Source organism: Penicillium argentinense (assembly GCF_028826775.1).
Source record: "Penicillium argentinense strain IBT 30761 chromosome Unknown utg000001l_segment0_segment0, whole genome shotgun sequence".
Classification (NCBI taxonomy): Eukaryota; Fungi; Ascomycota; class Eurotiomycetes; order Eurotiales; family Aspergillaceae; genus Penicillium; species Penicillium argentinense.
This window is the reverse complement of record NW_026622660.1, coordinates 2,285,023-2,304,023: the sequence shown is the minus strand read 5'-3', so window position 1 is coordinate 2,304,023 and position 19,001 is coordinate 2,285,023. Positions and strand designations below refer to the sequence as shown.

At 51.3% G+C, this 19,001-nt stretch overlaps 10 protein-coding genes across 10 annotated transcripts; 7 read left to right on the top strand and 3 right to left on the bottom strand.

Annotated features, from left to right (window-relative positions):
• Positions 1–273: 273 nt before the first annotated feature.
• Positions 274–1,177, top strand: N7532_000809 (enoyl-CoA hydratase/isomerase family protein; the record flags this gene model as incomplete). Its single annotated transcript, XM_056613313.1, has 2 exons — positions 274–677; positions 736–1,177. 2 exons carry the CDS (start codon positions 274–276, stop codon positions 1,175–1,177), a joined length of 846 nt encoding a protein of 281 aa, XP_056480537.1.
• Positions 1,178–1,524: 347 nt separating this feature from the next.
• N7532_000808 (uncharacterized protein) lies at positions 1,525–1,902 on the top strand (the record flags this gene model as incomplete). The annotated part of the gene is made up of 1 exon (XM_056613312.1): positions 1,525–1,902. One exon carries the CDS (start codon positions 1,525–1,527, stop codon positions 1,900–1,902), a length of 378 nt encoding a protein of 125 aa, XP_056480536.1.
• A 1,073-nt stretch (positions 1,903–2,975) lies between these two features.
• N7532_000807 (acyl-CoA dehydrogenase family protein) lies at positions 2,976–4,894 on the top strand (the record flags this gene model as incomplete). Its single annotated transcript, XM_056613311.1, has 2 exons — positions 2,976–3,182; positions 3,923–4,894. The coding sequence occupies 2 exons, from the start codon at positions 2,976–2,978 to the stop codon at positions 4,892–4,894; spliced, it is 1,179 nt and encodes a 392-aa protein (XP_056480535.1).
• A 35-nt stretch (positions 4,895–4,929) lies between these two features.
• On the top strand, positions 4,930–5,193 carry N7532_000806 (uncharacterized protein; the record flags this gene model as incomplete). The annotated part of the gene is made up of 1 exon (XM_056613310.1): positions 4,930–5,193. One exon carries the CDS (start codon positions 4,930–4,932, stop codon positions 5,191–5,193), a length of 264 nt encoding a protein of 87 aa, XP_056480534.1.
• A 426-nt stretch (positions 5,194–5,619) lies between these two features.
• Positions 5,620–7,248, top strand: N7532_000805 (CaiB/BaiF CoA transferase family protein; the record flags this gene model as incomplete). The annotated part of the gene is made up of 6 exons (XM_056613309.1): positions 5,620–5,805; positions 5,857–5,928; positions 5,984–6,159; positions 6,221–6,318; positions 6,368–7,042; positions 7,106–7,248. 6 exons carry the CDS (start codon positions 5,620–5,622, stop codon positions 7,246–7,248), a joined length of 1,350 nt encoding a protein of 449 aa, XP_056480533.1.
• An 817-nt stretch (positions 7,249–8,065) lies between these two features.
• N7532_000804 (uncharacterized protein) lies at positions 8,066–11,065 on the top strand (the record flags this gene model as incomplete). The annotated part of the gene is made up of 9 exons (XM_056613308.1): positions 8,066–8,384; positions 8,434–8,558; positions 8,613–8,915; positions 8,963–9,226; positions 9,276–9,370; positions 9,428–9,856; positions 9,912–10,215; positions 10,277–10,479; positions 10,543–11,065. The coding sequence occupies 9 exons, from the start codon at positions 8,066–8,068 to the stop codon at positions 11,063–11,065; spliced, it is 2,565 nt and encodes an 854-aa protein (XP_056480532.1).
• A 276-nt stretch (positions 11,066–11,341) lies between these two features.
• Positions 11,342–12,091, bottom strand: N7532_000803 (rhamnogalacturonan acetylesterase; the record flags this gene model as incomplete). The annotated part of the gene is made up of 1 exon (XM_056613307.1): positions 11,342–12,091. One exon carries the CDS (start codon positions 12,089–12,091, stop codon positions 11,342–11,344), a length of 750 nt encoding a protein of 249 aa, XP_056480531.1.
• A 360-nt stretch (positions 12,092–12,451) lies between these two features.
• Positions 12,452–14,350, bottom strand: N7532_000802 (putative general amidase; the record flags this gene model as incomplete). The annotated part of the gene is made up of 6 exons (XM_056613306.1): positions 12,452–12,567; positions 12,637–12,721; positions 12,772–13,626; positions 13,683–13,835; positions 13,888–14,010; positions 14,063–14,350. 6 exons carry the CDS (start codon positions 14,348–14,350, stop codon positions 12,452–12,454), a joined length of 1,620 nt encoding a protein of 539 aa, XP_056480530.1.
• Positions 14,351–14,731: 381 nt separating this feature from the next.
• N7532_000801 (uncharacterized protein) lies at positions 14,732–16,092 on the bottom strand (the record flags this gene model as incomplete). Its single annotated transcript, XM_056613305.1, has 7 exons — positions 14,732–14,784; positions 14,835–14,973; positions 15,029–15,063; positions 15,116–15,538; positions 15,610–15,690; positions 15,748–15,860; positions 15,917–16,092. The coding sequence occupies 7 exons, from the start codon at positions 16,090–16,092 to the stop codon at positions 14,732–14,734; spliced, it is 1,020 nt and encodes a 339-aa protein (XP_056480529.1).
• A 1,155-nt stretch (positions 16,093–17,247) lies between these two features.
• N7532_000800 (MFS transporter) lies at positions 17,248–18,884 on the top strand (the record flags this gene model as incomplete). The annotated part of the gene is made up of 5 exons (XM_056613304.1): positions 17,248–17,338; positions 17,416–17,661; positions 17,718–18,518; positions 18,581–18,754; positions 18,811–18,884. 5 exons carry the CDS (start codon positions 17,248–17,250, stop codon positions 18,882–18,884), a joined length of 1,386 nt encoding a protein of 461 aa, XP_056480528.1.
• Positions 18,885–19,001: the final 117 nt, after the last annotated feature.

The following is a 19,001-nucleotide window of genomic DNA, read 5'->3' as shown; positions in this document are numbered from 1 at the left end:
GGGATGGCTTGGGGTAGCCGAGCAGTCCGAGGCACAGCCGTACCCCCGCATTTTTCTCCCTCTCCATCTAAAACCTTACACTACTTTAGTTTATGGCAACAGGGGGAGCTGCTTGTGCGCTGCATAATTCTCGCCTTGATCATAAAGGCTATAAGAGTTGCCCTGGCATCTCCGACTTGATCCAGACCCTCGAATTCACTCCACAGGCCGGATCCCGTCAATCTCTGCATCAATCGACGACTCCAATTCGAAAGCTAGTATACATAGCACAATATGGTGAACTCGCTACAGACACAACCGCCACCCTCGAGCTTCTACCAGCTCTCATTTCCCAAACCGGGAGTTTTGCTGGTCACCATCAACCGCGAAAAACAACGCAATTCCTTGCCAGCAGAGGCGCACTGGGAAGGCCATGCCATCTTTACTTGGTTCGATGAAGAACCGACCCTGCTGGTGGCGGTGGTGACTGGCGCCGGCGACAAGGCATTCTGTGCCGGTCAGGATCTGGCCGAGCAGAGCTCCTCACGTCGAGGGGCCAAGGGTCCAGCGCAGCAGGCTGTGATGAACCACCCCCCGACCGGTTTCATGGGATTGAGCCAGCGGCGAGGACGCAAGCCTGTGTTGGCCGCTGTGAATGGGTTTGCACTCGGTGGTGGATTTGAGATTTGTCTTAATTGGTGGGAACCCCTCATACATGCTATCTATCTACGAAAACCTAACAGGAGGTTATTTCAGTGATATTGTCGTCGCGTCTCCCCAAGCAACATTCGGCCTCCCAGAGGTCGCCGTGGGATTATATGCTGCAGCGGGCGGACTGCCCCGACTCATGCGAATCGTCGGTCTACAACTGGCCTCGGAGCTGGCGATGACAGCCCGCAGACTGTCTGCACAAGAAGCACTCGACTATCGATTAATCAACCGCATCTCCCAATCCCCTCAATCTGTCGTGGACGAGTGCATCGAGATGGCCGTGCGTATCACGAGCTTCTCGCCCGACGGAATCATTGTTACTCGGCAGGGATTACGGGAGGCCTGGGACAATCCCAGTGTGGAACATGCCACGTCGCGAACGCGACAGGAATATGTCAACCGACTGGTCGCAGGCGAGAATTTCAAGATTGGCGTGGAGGCGTTTACGCAGAAGAAGCAGCCCAAGTGGGTGCCGTCGCGTCTATGACGTAGCCACATCTAGGAGTATATAAGCTGGAATTAAGCACCCTTAAGGCTCCCAACGGGTGGATTTATGTACATTGCCAAGTCAATTCGGCTTTTTAATTTATACGCACACACCTCTCGATGAACATTTTCCCCAGTGGTTGCAGTCGGGGTCCGCCGACTCACCATATGATGCAAGCCTCAGTTTTGCTCGGCCCGAGGATGTAATTTTATGAACAGGACGACCCCCACACCCCTGTGTCTGCAGATCGCAGGCTAAACCCAGTGGCAAGGTACCTACATATACAATGCAGCCGTAGTTTACAGCGGGTTTGATCCATATCGCGAATAAATTGCTGCATTCCAAACATGACGCCAGTCATTATCGGCGTTGCCGACATCAAGAATCGATCCACCAAAGCCGAGGATGCAAAAGAGCCAGCCAGCTTGATGCTGGAGGCAATTGCAGCGGCGATAAAAGATGCCAGCAGCTCATCCCAGACAGAGCAGAAGCTTCGAGCTAGCATTGATAGTCTGGATGTTGTCAAAACCTGGACATGGCCCTACGCGGACCTGCCGGGCCTTTTAGGCCAGAAGCTGGGGGTTGATCTGAAACACAAGAGCTACAGTGAACATGGTGGCAACCAACCAGCCAAGCTTTTGGATAGTGCAGCGAGACGCATCGCAACTGGGGAAAGTCAAGTGGCAGTTCTGACGGGTGCTGAGGCTCTTGCTTCTTGTAAGTAATGTCACTGTCATGATATGTTCGGAACGTTGATTGAAGGCGGCAGTGGCTGGCTGCGTCAAAGAAGGCAAAATGCCACCTCCTGGATGGACATCAGGGCCTGATGCCGAATCTATCACGGATGTCTTTTCGCCCACAAACAGAGAATTGAAAAAAGGTGCGTGATGTCAAATCCAGAGCATCCTAAAGTCCAATACAAACCCTCGTTCTAGACATCGGAGGGATCCACGCGGTCGGTGCACCAATCCACATCTATCCTCTTTACGAGAATGGATTCCGTGCCCATCGTGGCCAGTCGATCAGTGATAACCATCAAGAGTCTGCAATTCTGTACGGCCAATTCAGCGAGGTTGCGGCTTCGAATCCCTATTCGTGGAACTATGGAGGGAAACCGGAGACCGCACAATCTATTGGGAGTATCTCGAAGAAGAATCGCCTTATATGCTTCCCCTGTGAGATCTTATATCACGATAATGAAATATGGCTCCGGTACTGACTCCCTCGCAGACCCTCTTCTCATGAATGCATTCAATACGGTCAACCTGGGTGCAGCCTGCATCATGACCTCGACCGAGTTTGCGAGGAAGTTGCAGATTCCAGAGCAGAAATGGATCTACCCACGTGAGACTCATCTCAAACCAGAACGAAACTTCAATCACTAATTTAATTTTTTAGTCGGTGGTGCAGGATCACGCGAACGCGACCTCTGTCAGTATCAAAAGTCAACACCACAGAATATTACTGACTTAACTTGCCCGGCTCTAGTTTGGGAGCGCCCTAATTTCTTTGAAAGTGAAGCTATTTCAAAATCACTCGACACCTGTCTTGACCAGAGCGCATTGAGGTCAAGCGATATCGATATTTACGACTTCTACTCGTGTTTCCCCATCGTTCCGAAACTCGCCTGCCACCACCTTGGCCTGTCAATCACCAACCCCCAGAAGCCAATCACAGTCCTTGGTGGGCTGACTTCATTCGGAGGTGCTGGGAATAATTATTCAATGCATGTAAGGACGATATACTATTCTGACTGCAGGTTGCGTGAGATTGATCTCTATGACAGGCAATTACCGAAATGGTCCGTCAGTTACGCGGTGGCCAGCAGAATAATGGACTCATCCTTGCAAACGGTGGAGTCCTGTCCTACCAACACGCCATCTGCATCTCCAAGAACCCCAGAAGAGATGGAAGCCAGTACCCCGACAGCAGCGTCTTAAAGTCTCAAATTGACATGCCGATCCCCCCAATTGATCTCGAGGCAGAAGGAAAAGCTGAGATTGAGGTAAGTCTTCTCTAACAATTCACAACAACAATAGTGAATGATTTCTCACTGTTAAATAGACGTACACGGTGGAGTTTGGTCGCGATGGAAAACCAAGCCGAGCGCATATCGTGGGAAGAGTAGTCGGGAGCAACCATCGCTTCCTGGCGAACCATGGCGATGAAGCCACGCTCACTCGACTGTCGTCCAGGACAGAAGAGCCCATTGGGAAGCGTGGTATTGTGGCACCAGATCCCAACGGCCAGAAAGGGCAGCGGCGGAATCTGTTCTATCTGGATAATATTGCTAAGTTATGAAGAAATAGTGGTAGCTACATATTCAATCTGAAAGTACCCAGAAGCGCATACTTCGTACTTTGTTCCCAAATCAGGCGTCACCAATCGACTATGAAATGCCGAAAAAGTGGCAAGTAGAAAATGATAGGCCCGATCTAATCGTCACGAATATGCGAAGAATATTGTCATCAAGTTGTGTCTAGGCCGCAGGGTAGGTGCTTGCTGTCGCTCACTTGCCGGGCTCACCTCGGCGTCTCTCGGTCTTCCCCGCAATCCCTCCACACTCCACTGCAATCCTATCAGAGCTGCCCTCGTCCACCTCGGCCAGATATCTCGACGACCGACCTCATCGCGAGGAGCTGTCAGCCCTTTCGCGGTTCCTCGCATCAACCAAGATGGCCACTCTAATCAGATTGGTAAGCATCACGTCTTCAACGACCGGGTGGTTGTACTCACACACTCCAGGCCAGGAGCAAGCTCATCACAACTTCACGCCTGAATGGATTTCATCCTGCTTTCCCTCCGCTAAAACGTGAACTTCATGCACGTGCCACGGAGTTCCTACAGAATTATGATCCCGACCTCTCTGATTCGCAACGCACTGTACGCGAGGCGATTGCCAAGATCTGCTCTAATTTCCCTGAAGAATACTGGGCTCGCAAGGACGAGACGCATCAATTTCCCACTGAGCTTCATAGCGCGCTTGCCAGTCAAGGCTGGCTGGGGATTTGTCTGCCCCAGCGATATGGCGGCTCTGAGCTGGGCATTTCCGAAGCGGCTATCATGATGCAGACCATCTCGGAGTCGGGAGCCGGCATGACAGGAGCCTCATCAATTCACATGAATATTTTCGGCCTGGAGCCCGTGGAAAAATTCGGCACCGACGAGCAGAAGGAGAAGTGGCTTACGCCCTTGATTGACGGTCGCGAGCGAGCCTGCTTCGGCGTCACCGAGCCCAACACCGGCCTCGACACCCTAAAGCTGCAGTCCACCGCACGACGTGACGGCGATCGTTACGTTCTCTCCGGCCAGAAAATATGGATCTCTACCGCGCAAAAGGCAGAGAAGATTCTCATACTCGTTCGCACTACACCGCTCGACCGAGTCCAGAAACGATCCCAGGGACTCTCGCTCTTCTACACCGACCTCCATGTCCCCCAAGTCGAGATCACCGAGATTCCCAAAATGGGACGTGCCGCCGTTGATACCAATACGCTCTTTTTTGACGACTGGCCTGTACCCGTGACGGACCGTGTCGGGGAGGAAAACGAGGGTTTCAAGATGATCCTCCACGGCATGAACGCCGAACGAATCCTCATCGGTGCCGAGGCACTCGGACTAGGATTTGCAGCTCTACGTCGAGCTGCCCTTTATGCGGGGAGAGAGAGGTATTCGGACGTCCGATTGGCAAGAATCAAGGAATCCAACACCCACTAGCAGAAAGCTGGATGAAGCTGGAAGCAGCGCGCATGATGGTTTACCAGGCTGCGCGACTGTACGATCAGGGCTATGCGGGTGGGGAATATGCGAATGCTGGAAAATTTCTTGCAGCTGAGGCTGCCTTTGAGGCGTGCGAGCGAGCTGTTCTGGCTCATGGGGGTATGGGATACGCCAAGGAGTATCACGTTGAGCGATATCTGCGCGAGGCCTTCATTCCTCGTATTGCCCCGGTCAGCCGCGAAATGATCTTCAACTACATTGGAGAACGCGTGCTCGGCCTCCCAAAGTCATACTAGAGAGGCGTACTAGGTAGCATAATAGGGTTCTTATACTAGGAGATCATACTAGGAGAGCAGGGATCTTCATTCGAGAGAAATCATTCACTCTTGATATTTGTTTTGCACGTAGATGGAATCGCCTGGCGCCCTGATTTAGCCGTATTGAAGCGATCACTCTATGAGCAGAGCATAGACAATCCAGAATTTGCTTGCAAATTGGCACCAAGTTCCCTCACAAGTGAATTCACGACTCGGCGGTATTCGGCGCTTTGCAATTAGGCAGGTAACCGCGGCAGCGACGAGCGAGGCAGGCAAATCGGCTACTCTAAGGTGGATGTTTATGCGCGGTTGGGGGGGGCTCATCTTCTCCAACTCTGCCCCAACTGCAACGGCCATCGCAAGACAAGCCGCTCTGGTCGTCGACTGTCCCGTTTCTTCGTAAAAATGGCTTCTCGAGCTCTTCCACGTCTCGCATGCCGCCTCGGGCTGGCCAGGCAATCTCTAACTCTCAAAGCTGGTGAACTCCCTCGACCGCCCTACTCTCATCCCCAACGCTACACCCACACTTTCACACGAAATGGCGGACCCCTGCAGGGTGTTCGCATCCTAGACCTGACACGCGTGCTAGCGGTAAGTAATTCATGTAATTCAATAAATCTGCTCTGCCAATGACTGTTAAAGGGCCCTTTCTGTACCCAGATACTCGCAGACTATGGTGCCGACGTGCTGAAGATTGAGAATCCCAAGGGAGGAGTAAGCTACTTATCAATAACCAATCAATATCTGGCATTGACTGACTCGACTGAAGGATGACACACGTCTTTGGCGAACTGCTGCGGAAAAAGACATCTGGAAAGCCACCGAAAAAGACATTTCGGCATACTTCTGCACAATCAACCGTAACAAACGCTCGATGACATTGAACTTCAAGCACGAGCAGGGTCGCAGGATCTTGTTTCGTCTTGTCAAGAGAGCAGACGTGGTGTATGTAGCCTGCCTAACATGTCCCCTCGCCCAATTCGGTGCTAGTGCTAACCAGAAACAGTGTCGACAACTTTGTCCCTGGCAAAATGGATGATCTAGGAATAGGTTATAAAAAGCTGCGTGAGATCAATCCTGCCATCATTCATGCCAGTATCTCCGGTATGTCTTCCATTCCTCGATTGGCATGTCTCAGCTAAATGTAAGGCAGGCTACGGGGCAGGCGGCCCATATTCCCAGCGCGCTGGCTACGATGCAATCGCCGCAGCTGAAGCTGGCTTGATGCACATCACCGGTGAAAGGGACGGCCCTCCCACACGGCCAGGTCTAGGTCTCGTCGACATGAGCACCGGGCTCTTCCTCCACGGAGCAATCCTCGCCGCTCTGTACATGCGCCAGCAGACCGGAAAGGGCCAGAAGATCGACGGGTCCCTATTCGAAAGCCAGATCTCACTCCTCACGAACGTCGCAATGTCCTGGCTAAACGGAGGTGTGGAGGCTCAGCGATGGGGTACCGCACACCCGAGCATTGTTCCCTACCAGGCATTCAAGACCACAGACTCGTACATCGTCCTCGGCGCCGTCAACAATCGCCAATATCAGCTCTTGTGCAAACTGCTCGATCGCCAGGATTTGGCAACCGATCCCCGTTTCGCAGAAAACACAGACCGAGTCCAGAATCGGGATGAGTTGACAAGGATCCTGAGCGAGATAATTGAGAGAAAATCAACAGAGGAGTGGCTCTCAACTCTCGAAGGAAGCGGCATGACATACGGGCCGATCAATACGATTGAAAAGGTGTTTGCGCATCCCCAGACAAAAGCCAGAGAGATGGTGCAGAATCTGCCTTACGAAGCAGCGTCATCGGGCGAAATCAAAGTACTCGGTTCGTTATTAACTCCTGTTATGATTTGTGCCGTGTGGAAACTTGTACTAACGATCAGCTAAGGATTCCCGGTGAAATTCAGTGAAACCAGTCCTGCCATTCGCATGGCCCCGCCGGGACTGGGAGAGCACACCGAGGCCACGCTGATGGACATGGGGTTTTCACGTGAAGAAGTACAGGATATGCGCGAACAGATGGTGATTTAGTCGAGACATGGTTGCAGAAAATATGGTCAACAAGTTCTTTCCCCTTTTTGCACAAATTTAGATATATCTTTTTCCAACAAAGGACTCTCGTTTTTACTCACTTCATCATTTTGCAAAGTTACCCCCTGGGTACTCGAAGTCGTGAGGTTTCGGTGCTCTATGACTTTTCGGGCTGACGGCTGAGCGTGGCTGTTTCTCACGATTGCAAGGTCAAAGCGGCAACTGTCACTGATTCTCCTTGCAAAAGCAAACACAACTCCATGTGGTCCGGGTGGCCGACCTGAAAATTCGACTGCGTGGCTGCTTCAGGTCTGGCTGTACACAAGCGGGGAAAAAGCTCGAGATGCGGCGTGGCTGGCTGGAGTGACAGCTTGTGGAGGAACGCTCGTTCACGCCAACAGCCAAGCCACCATAGACATCATGTAGACATCATTCCGCCCCGGTGGAAATATTCAGCGAGATTATTGATTGGACAAACAGTACCTCCGTTCCAGGTCGCCTCGAACAGCCCAGCGCTACACGCATCTGCGATTGGTCAGTTTCAAACAGGGCCGGCCGCCTTTATACTTCTGGCTTGACGCGCATTCGACGAACCCGTGCTGCTCAGCTTGTCGCTAAATATTTCCCGATGACAGCTTCAGTTCGAACAAACAAATCATAGTATTTCCCATGCAAGACATATCTGTGTGGATTGCGATGGCTGGACCATTTCCTGCATCGCACTCGTTTTGTTCTCGCTAGACACATCATCGCCAGCGGAGATGAGATTATAAACTGCCCAATACCCAAAACCCTTTCACAATCTGCATTCAACTCAATGCACCTCTTCGGTCGTCTTTCTCGAAAATCATCTAGCAGGCAGATCCATTCATCCGTCGAGTCTCTCGGCAGCATGTCCAGCATCGAGGCCAGTATCGAGGCGATCGGCCCCGAGTACTATCCCGTCCAGCCCAGATTCCCGGCCCAGGACTCCTCTGCCGAAGATGGACTTAATCGAAAGGTCTTTGTTCGTCAGAATATCGACGAATGGAGTGGGAAGAGATCGAACAAGAGGCAAGTGGATCTGTTCATTATGGCCATGGAGAAATTCCAGAAGCTTGATCCGAAGGACAAGCTTTCTTATTTTCAAATTGCTGGTAAGTCGCACTTGCCCTGCGAGCATGCTTCAATATTAATTTTGCAAAGGTATCCATGGCCAACCGTTTGTTCGCTGGGATGATCCCGACCCCATGCCGATGAAAAACGGTTACTGTTTCCACGCACACATTCTTTTCCCCATCTGGCATAGACCGTACGTACTTTTGTTTGAGGTAAGCTCCTCTCGTGAGATGCACATTTTATGTCTTTCAACTGACTGTTCTCAGCAAGTCGTGTACGACATCATGGTCCGGGATGTGATCCCACAGTTCCCCCAGGAGCAGCACGCGGACTGGCAGGAACTCGCTGACTCCTGGCGTCTCCCTTTCTGGGACTGGGCACGGAATGGTCGAGTTCCAGATCTGGCGAAATACCCCACCATCACAGTCCCCAGCCCTCAGGGAGGCAGGGTTCGAATCGATAATCCCCTCTTTCAATTCCGCATGCCTACCGACAAGCCCATGTCTAGCGAGGGAATTGGCACTGAAAACACGTGGAGGGATGATGCGGAGCAGGAGGAATACAAAAATGTGGGTTGTATTTTGAGAGACTTAGTGTTGATGCTAACGAGTATTAGTTTGGCAACGCGATTGGAACAAGTCGATGGCCTGACGAAGAAGACCAAAAGCCCACGAGCGAGGGATGGAGACATGGTGTCGTCAACAACCGGAAGGTTGCCGACGCTTTCAACTCTCACATGGGTTACAACGACAAGAACCACGGCCCTGCTGCTGAGATGGTCTATCGTCTGCTGACAATTCGCATGGACTACACAACATTTGCCAGCACGAACCCTACCTCAAAAGATCAAAAGGTCGACGAGGATTTGAATATCGAATACGTGAGTGTGCAAAACCTGACTCTCAGGACAAGACTGACTCTTTAGTTAGATTCACAATAACATTCACGGTTGGACTGGAGATGCAGGACACATGGGAAATGTACCCGTCGCTTCTTTCGACCCGTTGTTCTTTCTGCACCACTGGTAGGATATTTCACATTCCAAAAATGAACCACTTCGTTTAATAACTTCCACACTCAGCAACATCGATCGCATCTTTGCCATCTGGCAAGCTCTCAATCCTGACAAGTTCCTCGACAGGATTCCAGCAGACAATGCGACGATTCGCGACTCGCATGGCAAGGAGCATGCCGTCAACAAAGATACTCCCCTCCAACCGTTTCGGAAGGATGCACAAGGCAGCTACTGGACTCCAAGTGGAGTGCAGCACACAGTGAATCTTGGATACACATACCCCGAGCTCCAGCCATGGGACACCAAATATCTCAAAGAGGACAAATCCTTTGACTACCCACTCTTCCAGGGAGACGTGATGGCCCAGATCACCAAGCTCTACGGAGTGTCACGCTCCCTTGCTTTGGATCCCAAAGCTCCTATCCCAGACGGCGTAGAACAGGTTGATGGCGGACTACAGATTACTGATTTCGGTTTCAGCATTCGATTTTTGAAGTATGCCAGACAACTCCTGAGTCCAACTTGATCACTACTGATAGGAATGCCCCAGATACGCATTCGGCGGCCAGCCATTCTGGGTGAAATTATATCTCGCCCAGGACGAAGGAGTCCAAACACCAATCAGCGACTTGATCGCTGAAGTCTACAATTTTAGCCAGAGACCCGAACTCGATGGAGCGACGGTGTGCGGGAACTGCAAGAGTGGCCAGAAAATCAAGGTCAAGTCGACTGCCTACATTCCAATTGCGCCTGTGCTGTACAAATTAATCAAGACTGGCAAGAAACTGAAAACTCTTACCCGTGAGGAAGTTTTGGCGTTCTTGCAGAAGCGGGCGTATTGGAGGGTTATAAAGGTACGGAGTTTGCGACGGTTGTTGCTGAATTTGATGGCTTTGGATACTGAATCGCTGGCAGCATGGCAAAGAACTTCCAAGATACGAGGTTGAAAAGCTGGAGCTCGAAATTATCGGCAGCAGCAATGACACAAAATTCTTCGAGAATCCCGCTCTCCCACCAGCTTTCGAAAACTTCAAAGAAGAGCCAACTATTAGCGGTGGTGCTGATGGAGCCTTGGATCCTGAACTGAAGCAACCTGTGGTTGTGCCACCGCCACCAAGGTACGTGTTCCATAGCAAAGCTTGCAGTCAAACCGGGCAAAATGCTGACGAGCACATCCGTAGACCCGTCCGACCAAAGGCAAATCTCCCACTGCACGGTAGTCTCGTATTCCCGAAGGCGCTCAAGCCAGACAGCGTGATCCTCCTCGAATCCTCCTCCGTGGATCTGACCAAGCCAACTGTCAACATCGACATGACCCAGCTCTCCATTACCGATTCCGCCGGAAACACTGTCTTCCACATCTCTATCCGACGAGGCCAGGGCCAAATCATATTCAACGCAAAGGTGGATGGATCCTGGGGTGAGGAGGAGCGGATTAATTTAGATCATCGCTTCCGATCGGCCGAAGGCGCGACGATTCTCATCCACGACCAGGGCGAAGGTTACGAGGTCTGGATTGACTGGGTGCACGCTTTATGGTTTGCGAAGCGAGTCAAGGGTGCCGTGCCAAAGGCTATATTCTATGATCTTGGTGATGAGAGTGGGACTCCGGTGCTGGATGATGAGGTTGAGGTTCGGACTTATCCGTCTATGAAGGCGCTTTTCTTGCAGAAGCATGAGCATGAGGAGGAGAAGACCGCATAGGGTCACGATGGGAGGGTTTTCTGGTTTTGATCGTGTCTACCTGTCCGTCTTCATCTTGGCTGTTCGACATCTACCTGTTGATAATTAGCATGTGGATTTATCACGTCTCCTGAAGATACGACACATAATGTGCAATTTGTAGTATGATAAAGTATCGGGTGTCCTTCTACCTGTGAAAAAGGTAGAATCCCGGTGCCCGTAACAGACCAGCCTTCCCGAGTTATGTACGGTCTATTTATTAGGGCCAGTAATAGACACCAGCATCAATATCCTTCCTCATTTATCATTATACCTCAAGAATCCTTCCCGCTTCAATTCGGGAAACTCCCGCTGAATCAACTCAGCAACCATTCCTCCAAAAACAACAGACCCTTCAACATTGAGATGAGTATGATCATCCGCATTCAGATTATAACTCCAGGCCTTCTCCGGGCCAATTGCATTAAGATACGCCGTGCTCGCTTTGTTGAGATCAATGACTGCAGTACCACTCCTCCCTGCCGCAGTAATAGTCGCCGCAGTCTGATCCGCCAGGTCCTCAATAATGGCCGGATGACCAGTAGAGTTATCATAATTACGACGAGAAAGCGGCGTCACAAGAATAGGCGTAGCGTCCACATCTCGAACTTCTGCGACAAATTTCTCGAGATTATCCGTATATTGCGAGACTGAAATATTGGCCGCTACCTTCTGATCGTTGTGCCCGAATTGAATTGTCACGAAGGGATGATAGTCCGCGCTGACACTTTCAACTGTAGCTAGTACATTGGCCCAGTCGCCACCGGCCCGAAAGCTGACTGTCGTTGCACCGTTGTGGCCATAGTTGTGGCCGGATGCCCCGTTGAACAGGGTTGTGTTTAAGAAGCCGTCGCCCCATCCACCGCCATTCGAGGATTGGGTTGCTGTCGTGCTGTCTCCTGCTAAGATGAAGAATGGAGGCTTTGATGCCGAAGACGATTTGCTTTTAAGAGGTGCTCCAAGAGCCTGGAGAATGCTTATCGCGAGAGAGCAGAGGATTCCTTTCATCTTGACCTAGTGATTTCCGGAGGCCTTCCAAGGTTGCAAGCGGGGTGTCTGGCCTCATTCATCTTAATCTTGCCACCTCGGACTAACATTTATTCTCTGCTTCCAGCAGAATTGAAGAAAGCATCTAATTTGTAAAATAAACTTCCACCAACGGGAAAAATACGGCCGGCGGGGCGATCAACCCCCGCGCCGTTTGGGGAAGCCAGCCTGCGGGGTAGCACTTTGCGGACACAGATACCCCGAGATCGTTCTTCCTTTCGTTACTTTTAGCAAAGACAGAGCTTCATCATGGTTTCAGTTTATTTCTGGATCTGTCATTTGTAGATATTGCACATTGCACAAATGGATAATGTGACACTTCTATTCGGCAAGGACTTGAGCAACGACTGCGCTTGCCTTGACCAACTCCTCTTCACGCATGTGTCTACCAACGACTTGCACGCAGCATGGGGCGCCTTCGACCGCATTTGCATCGTCTGTATTGGCGAAGTTAGTATTTGCTAGTGCTAAATTTCAAATTTGACAAGAAATGACTGTTCACTTACATGGGGGTCTGTAAACCACGTCGCGAACGAAGGATGCATCGGCAGCCTTGTCGGCCTTGCTGTACGGGACAATTGCAGCGGGATACTGGCAAGGCAATTAGCTCAGGGTCATTCAATAAGTAGGCTCATACTCACATCCATGACATTCCACAGTACAGTGTACGGAACAAATCCGAACAGATCATGCGGCTGGGCAGTACCCTGGTAACCAGGCATGATAATTGCATCCACCCTCGACTTGACAACAAGCTCACGGAACTCTTCCTTGAATTGATTCCGCTGCTGATTTAGATCATAAAGCCCATCGAGAGTCAAAGGCGCATATTCATACTGCATATACTCATGCGGCAACGAGGTCGATTTCAGAGCCGGGATAGTCGGCTCACCACTCGCAGCAATATGCTTGAAAGCTGTTCCCGCCGGATCCATTGCGAACATACGGAATGCTAGGGCACAGGCATCCTTGATGGAGGGTGTTTCCAGAGGAACGATCTCATGCCCGGCAAATTTCAGCTTTTCCGCAGCTTCATTCAGGGTGCGCAAGACAGGTGGATGGAGCGGGAAATGAGGATCCTCTTGAATGAGACCGAATCGAAGTTTTGCCTTGGGAGTTACCTCGCGCCACGGTGAGAAGATTGCCGTTGAGTCATACGCCCATGGGTCGTGGTTTGTCACAACACGCATCAGTAGCTCCAGGTCGCGAGCCGAGGTTGCCAGAGGACCGGCGCATGCTCTAATTCCCAACATGCCTTTGCGACCGGGACTCGTCTGGCCTCCGTATGGGATCCTATCAGCCGACGGGCGTAAAGCAAAGGTGCCATTGCAGATGGCAGGGATCCGAATTGACCCAGCAATGTCTGTTCCGACGCCCAAGACCGAGCCTCGCATGGCGATTAGCGCTCCTTCTCCGCCAGATGACCCTCCTGCGTTGAGGTTCGATCGATGGGGATTTAGCGTCCGTCCGAAGATGTAATTGTGAGAGTCCGCAGCCTGCATATGTCAGACTATGTTTGCCCGTATGCTCATGCAGATCCAGACATACATACCATCATGGTTTGAGGGATATTGGTCTTGACGTAGGGGATACCGCCGAGGCTCACGATGATTTCCACAACCGCCGAGTTCGAGTTGACAGGCTTGTTTCTGAGGAAGGAGGCAAATCCAATAGTGGAGCAGACACCTTCGATATTAAAGCAGTCCTTTATGCCTATCAGTAAGTGCTTCCACTAGTAAACATCCATATCTCCTTACCTTGAAACTGATTGGCAAGCCGTGCAGGGGACCGACTGGCTTGCCCGTCTGGAGGAGATGTTCATCCAACTTCTTCGCTTGCTCCATAGCTCTATTGAAGAAGGTCTCGGTGAGGCAGTGTGTCTTTTACAGCGGTTAGCAAACCAAGTCATGTCCGGGGTCTGGGGAGACATACCACTTGCTGCGCGATCGCCGCTCGAGCACAGAAGGCCTCAGTGACTTCATAAGCAGACAGCTCCTTGCTATGGATCTTCTCGAGCAAAGCCGTCGCGTCGTACTTCTCGGTAATCTCCAACTGCTTTGCGGACAGGATTCCACAGCGGCGGGGCACGTCGAGTACATTGGTGCTGGCCGTTTCGGAGATGTTGGTATACTCCGCAGAAAGACGCCAGGCCTTGGGAATCAAGTCCGCAGCTTTGGCCTGCTTCTGCTGAACCAGTTTTTCCCAGGATTCGAGTGTCATGATGACTAGAGTAAAGTATGTTGAGGTGAAAGAAAAGAAGAACGAGAAAGGCGGGGGGCTGCTGCTATTTATGCGGGGACAATGTCGGCCCTCACTAAGGTGACAACTATCAACTGTGTGACGACGGGGAGGCCTGCATGGCCCCGAAGAGCAGGTCAAGCCGCATACTTTACGTTATCTGATCGCATTTTGCATCGGATTCGCTCGATTCGTTCGCATTTCTCTCGATCAACACCTCGACTACTTCTATCTAGCCGTTCTGGCGCCCAATCAGCGGTTTTTGCGCGGCCCCACGTCCATCCCCGGAATCTACTTGAGCCATCGCAACTACTTCCATCAACACCAATCATGAATGTGTTACACCACTTCCAACCTCGATCATTAATCCATGGTAATCACCGCGCGGAAACGCACCGTCCCTCTGACCATCGCCTCTGTCGATTTATCAGCAACACACTCTCACAAAGGGTCTGGATGAACTAACCAAAGGCCTCATTTGCTTTCTCCAAGGGGAAAGTCTCTACTAGGCACTTGACGCCCTCCAGCTCGGTAAACTGGATCGTCTCTTCCGAATCAAGCGCATGTCCACTCGGCCATCCGTGAACAGACAGGCCCTTCGTGATCTGTTCCGGCAAGTTAGCTAAAGTGCCTTGTAAAGAGCTTGAGAAGGAAACTCACCATCGTCATAGAATCAAACGGAACTTCGCCGGCAGCTAGAAAATATATTAGATATATTCCAAAGTTCTTCGGGGAAACCGAGCTCACTGGCAAGAAGAAGCAACTTCCCAAGGGGACCAAGTCCCTTCATCAACGGCGCGATCACCTTGGGATTCGGCGCAGTGGCAACCACCAGAGCCGCACCACCGATCTTCTGCAACGCCTCGGCAGGATCCTCTTTGCTGCTATCAATATACTTATGAGCTCCCAATTCCCGAACAAACTTCTCCTTTTGAGCGTCACGAGAAATCGCCACGACGCGGAACCCAAACCGGTTCGCATATTGAATCGCCAAGTGGCCGAGGCCCCCGAGTCCTTGAATTGCGACGACGGAGCCGGGCTGGACGTTCATGCGGCGCATCGAGTTGAAGACGGTGACGCCGGCACAGAGAATTGGGGCATACTCGGCGGCGGGAATGTGCGGTGGGATGCGCACACCAGCTTCGCCGCGCAAGAGGCAGTACTGGGCATCTATCGTTGCGTTAGTTTGTGGAATCGCTTTGTGGTGGTAAAACTTTCGAGTGATAAGGGTGAGGGCTTACATCCGCCATCCCTGGTGACTCCATTGACTATGCCCAGGTCACACATCTGAAAATTCCCCCTGCGACAGGCAAGACACGTGCCTGGTTTCGGTCAGCATGGTGCCCCCAAGCTGATGATAAGCTTCATCGCCAACATACCATCATGGCCTCCATGCCACGGTCCCCCAATGCGATCGCCGATCTTCCACTGTGAAACATTGTCGCCGATCGCCGCGACATGTCCGATGAGTTCGTGGCCTGGCACAACGGGACTGAATCAGTTAGACTTGCTGATTCGAGACATTCGCGGAAGAGTATATTCATTTACAATCGTCCCATAGCACCATAGGCTTGCGGTACGTGGTCGGAGAAACAGACACCGCAGGCTTCGACCTTTACCAGCACCTCGCCTGGGGCAGGCATTGTCAGCGCGACTTCTTCTACGTGCAAAGAGCCGCCAGCCTCTCTGAATACGGCCCGCTTGTAGGAAGATGGCAAAGTCATTGTGGGAATTAAGACTCGCAGGGTTTCAAAACGACGATCACGCTGAGCTGAGCGATGCGATATGTATCGATTCAAGATGCGTAACCAGCAATTTTGAAGAGCAGAAGCAATAAGATCTGTCAGCCCCTTAAGTAGTTTCTGTCCATTTGAGAAGTTCGATGCGGAGCCTCATTCGGGGATGGGTGTCCTGTGTCCTGTCAGCGTCGCGGATTTACGTGACGTTAAGCCGATTCGCGGAGGGTGCAGAGGATGGCTGGTAGCTCCGTCATGGTGACGTCCAAAGTCCGATCGAGGACTGATGATCGCATCCCTCACAAATTCCCCCTTCTTGTCTAGGTCGATCTCTTGTTGGGGGGTGGGTGTTGCCGAGGGATCAAAGAATCAAAGGTGGGGTAGTTGCTGACGCTCGCCACGGAATATGCACAAGTCCGACGCCCCTTCGATCTCCGGGCGGAGATACTGCCGCGCTGGGATTGCCTACCGCATCACACTAGTATAGTAGCGGTTGTATCAAAGAACCAGACGCGCAATAATATTTGCTCGAAGTCTTTTTTTTTTTTTTTTTCGGCTTGAATCGGATTCACACATTTAATCCACCCATGCCTTGGGGGTCATGGTAGTATTAGCGATTTGGACGGAGCATCATCGGAGTATATATCTCGTGTATAGTTGTATTCAAAGCGGGATTACCGCCACTTAAATCACATAAAAAGACCTTTCTGCGAAAAAGCATACAGATTCCATAGAATCGAGTTCTGGTCTGGACACGGGAGATCTTGTGTCAAGGTTGATACCGGGCCCATTCCGACACTAGCGCAGTCCAACCTAACCACGAGAAGTCTAGTGTCTAGTAGAAGAGCTGAAATCTCCATAGTGGGGTGAATACGCCATCACATCAACAAGCCTTGGTTTTGCGTTGTCTCGCTTTATGCGCCCCCTTATGCAGTCAAGTCCGAGCGAGTGATGCAAGGGTTGAGCTCTCGAGTACTAGCACATTACATTAGGACGTCGTGTACAATAGTTCGTGCTCGAATCAGCTTGCAGGCGTCGTCGATCAGATCGACCTGACTAAGAGTACATGCAGACCCCTCCTCGGTCAAAGCTTCTCTCCTCTTCATTTCATCCTACTGGTGCTACTATAATCTGCTCGTCACGATGTCGGACGAAGACCACGGCCAGACCGAATACGGATGGCGCTCATCCAGGATCCTGATCATCAGCACAGCGTGTCTGGCCTTGTTTACTGGTACAATCTCTTCCATCCTGTGTTTCGATATCCGGGTATCTCAATTTACTTTTTCTAATCACTGACCCACTCAACAGAAACCCTCCTGTACGGATTCGTGGTCCCCATCTTGCCATATATGCTGGAGGTCCGCCTACACATAGACCCCAGCCAGACCCAGAGCATCACGTCAGCTTTACTGAGTGTCCATGGGTTTGCCACCCTCATCCTGACTCCTCTCATTGCGGCTGCGGCGGATAAGACCCCAAATCGCAAGATTCCTCTGATCATCTCTCTCGTCGTCTGCCTCGGGGGAACAGTTCTGGTGGCATTCACCCCAACCTGTATGTCTCTCCTTTGCCCTCCGTTGACAAGAGACTAACCAAGGTCACTCGCTTAGTGTGGGCAATCTATCTCGGCCGAATCCTCCAAGGCGTGTCAGGTTCCGCGGCATGGATTATCTGTCTGGCCATGTTGACCGACAACGCTGGGCCAGGACGAGTCGGACGAGTCATGGGCCTCAGTATGTCCGTTGTCATGACAGGCACGGTTGCAGGGCCGACCGTAGCAGGCGCCTTGCTGGAGTGGATGGGATACTGGCCGGCCTGGTCGGTGCCCATCGGGATCATTCTCATCAATATCGCGGGACGGTTGATCACCGAAGAGCCTCAAAAGCCACCTCCATCACCTCCTCGAACTGAGGAAGACGTTGAAAACGCAGAAACATCGCCGCTCCTGTCAGGCTCAGACTCGGAATGTTCAGCTGAAACATTCTCTCAGGACAAAGACACCTGCCTGCCAGCCCCATCCTCCTTCTACTGGGTGATGCTTCGCGACTGTCGAGTTCTAGCCAGCATTTCAACCACCACCGTCAACTCTATCATCATCGCAGGATTTAACGCGACTCTACCCGTTCACCTTCGTGCAATTTTCAACTGGGGCTCTTTCACCGTGGGAATGATGTTCCTGCTCATCCGCATCCCCACAATAGTTTTCGGACCATTCATGGGCATGCTGCGAGACCACGTTGGACTTCGATACCCCACGGCACTGGGATGGCTTCTCCTCACGCCGTTGATCTTCTGTCTAGGCATTCCATCCGGTCCAGAGCATCATGGGAAAGAATTCTTCGTCACATGCATTGCATGCATCGGGCTTGGATCGACTCTTATTCAGGGTGCGGGCGTGCTACACACCATCAGTAAGTACACGGCATCCCACTCAGAGCGTCTCGTCTTCTTCAAGCTAATTTTACCTCTAAAGCTATCCTGCGAGACGTAGAATTGAAACAACCTCAAATATTCGGACGTCAAGGAGGTCTTTCCAGAGTGTTTGCGATCAACGAAGTCTCATTCAATGCCGGACTCATGTTCGGTCCACTCTTAGCAGGGGGTTTAACCGAAGCAATTGGCTATTCCTACATGAATATTATTCTCGGTGAGTAATTGATCCTTTGATTTTTTATCATTTAGCTCTTCTAATGATTATTTCAGCTGTTATCTGCTTCGCAAATGCTGTCTTTGTATTCTACTTCTTTGAAAAAGGAATTTCTCAGAGCGAAAAATAGAGGTATAGACTCCATAGCATGAAGGTATGACTGGCTCTGTTCTTAAGGTTGTCTCGCTAGATACGAGCGATGGGACTTTTCAAAAGCTTTTTGATTTCAGTACAGCGTTACAAGTAG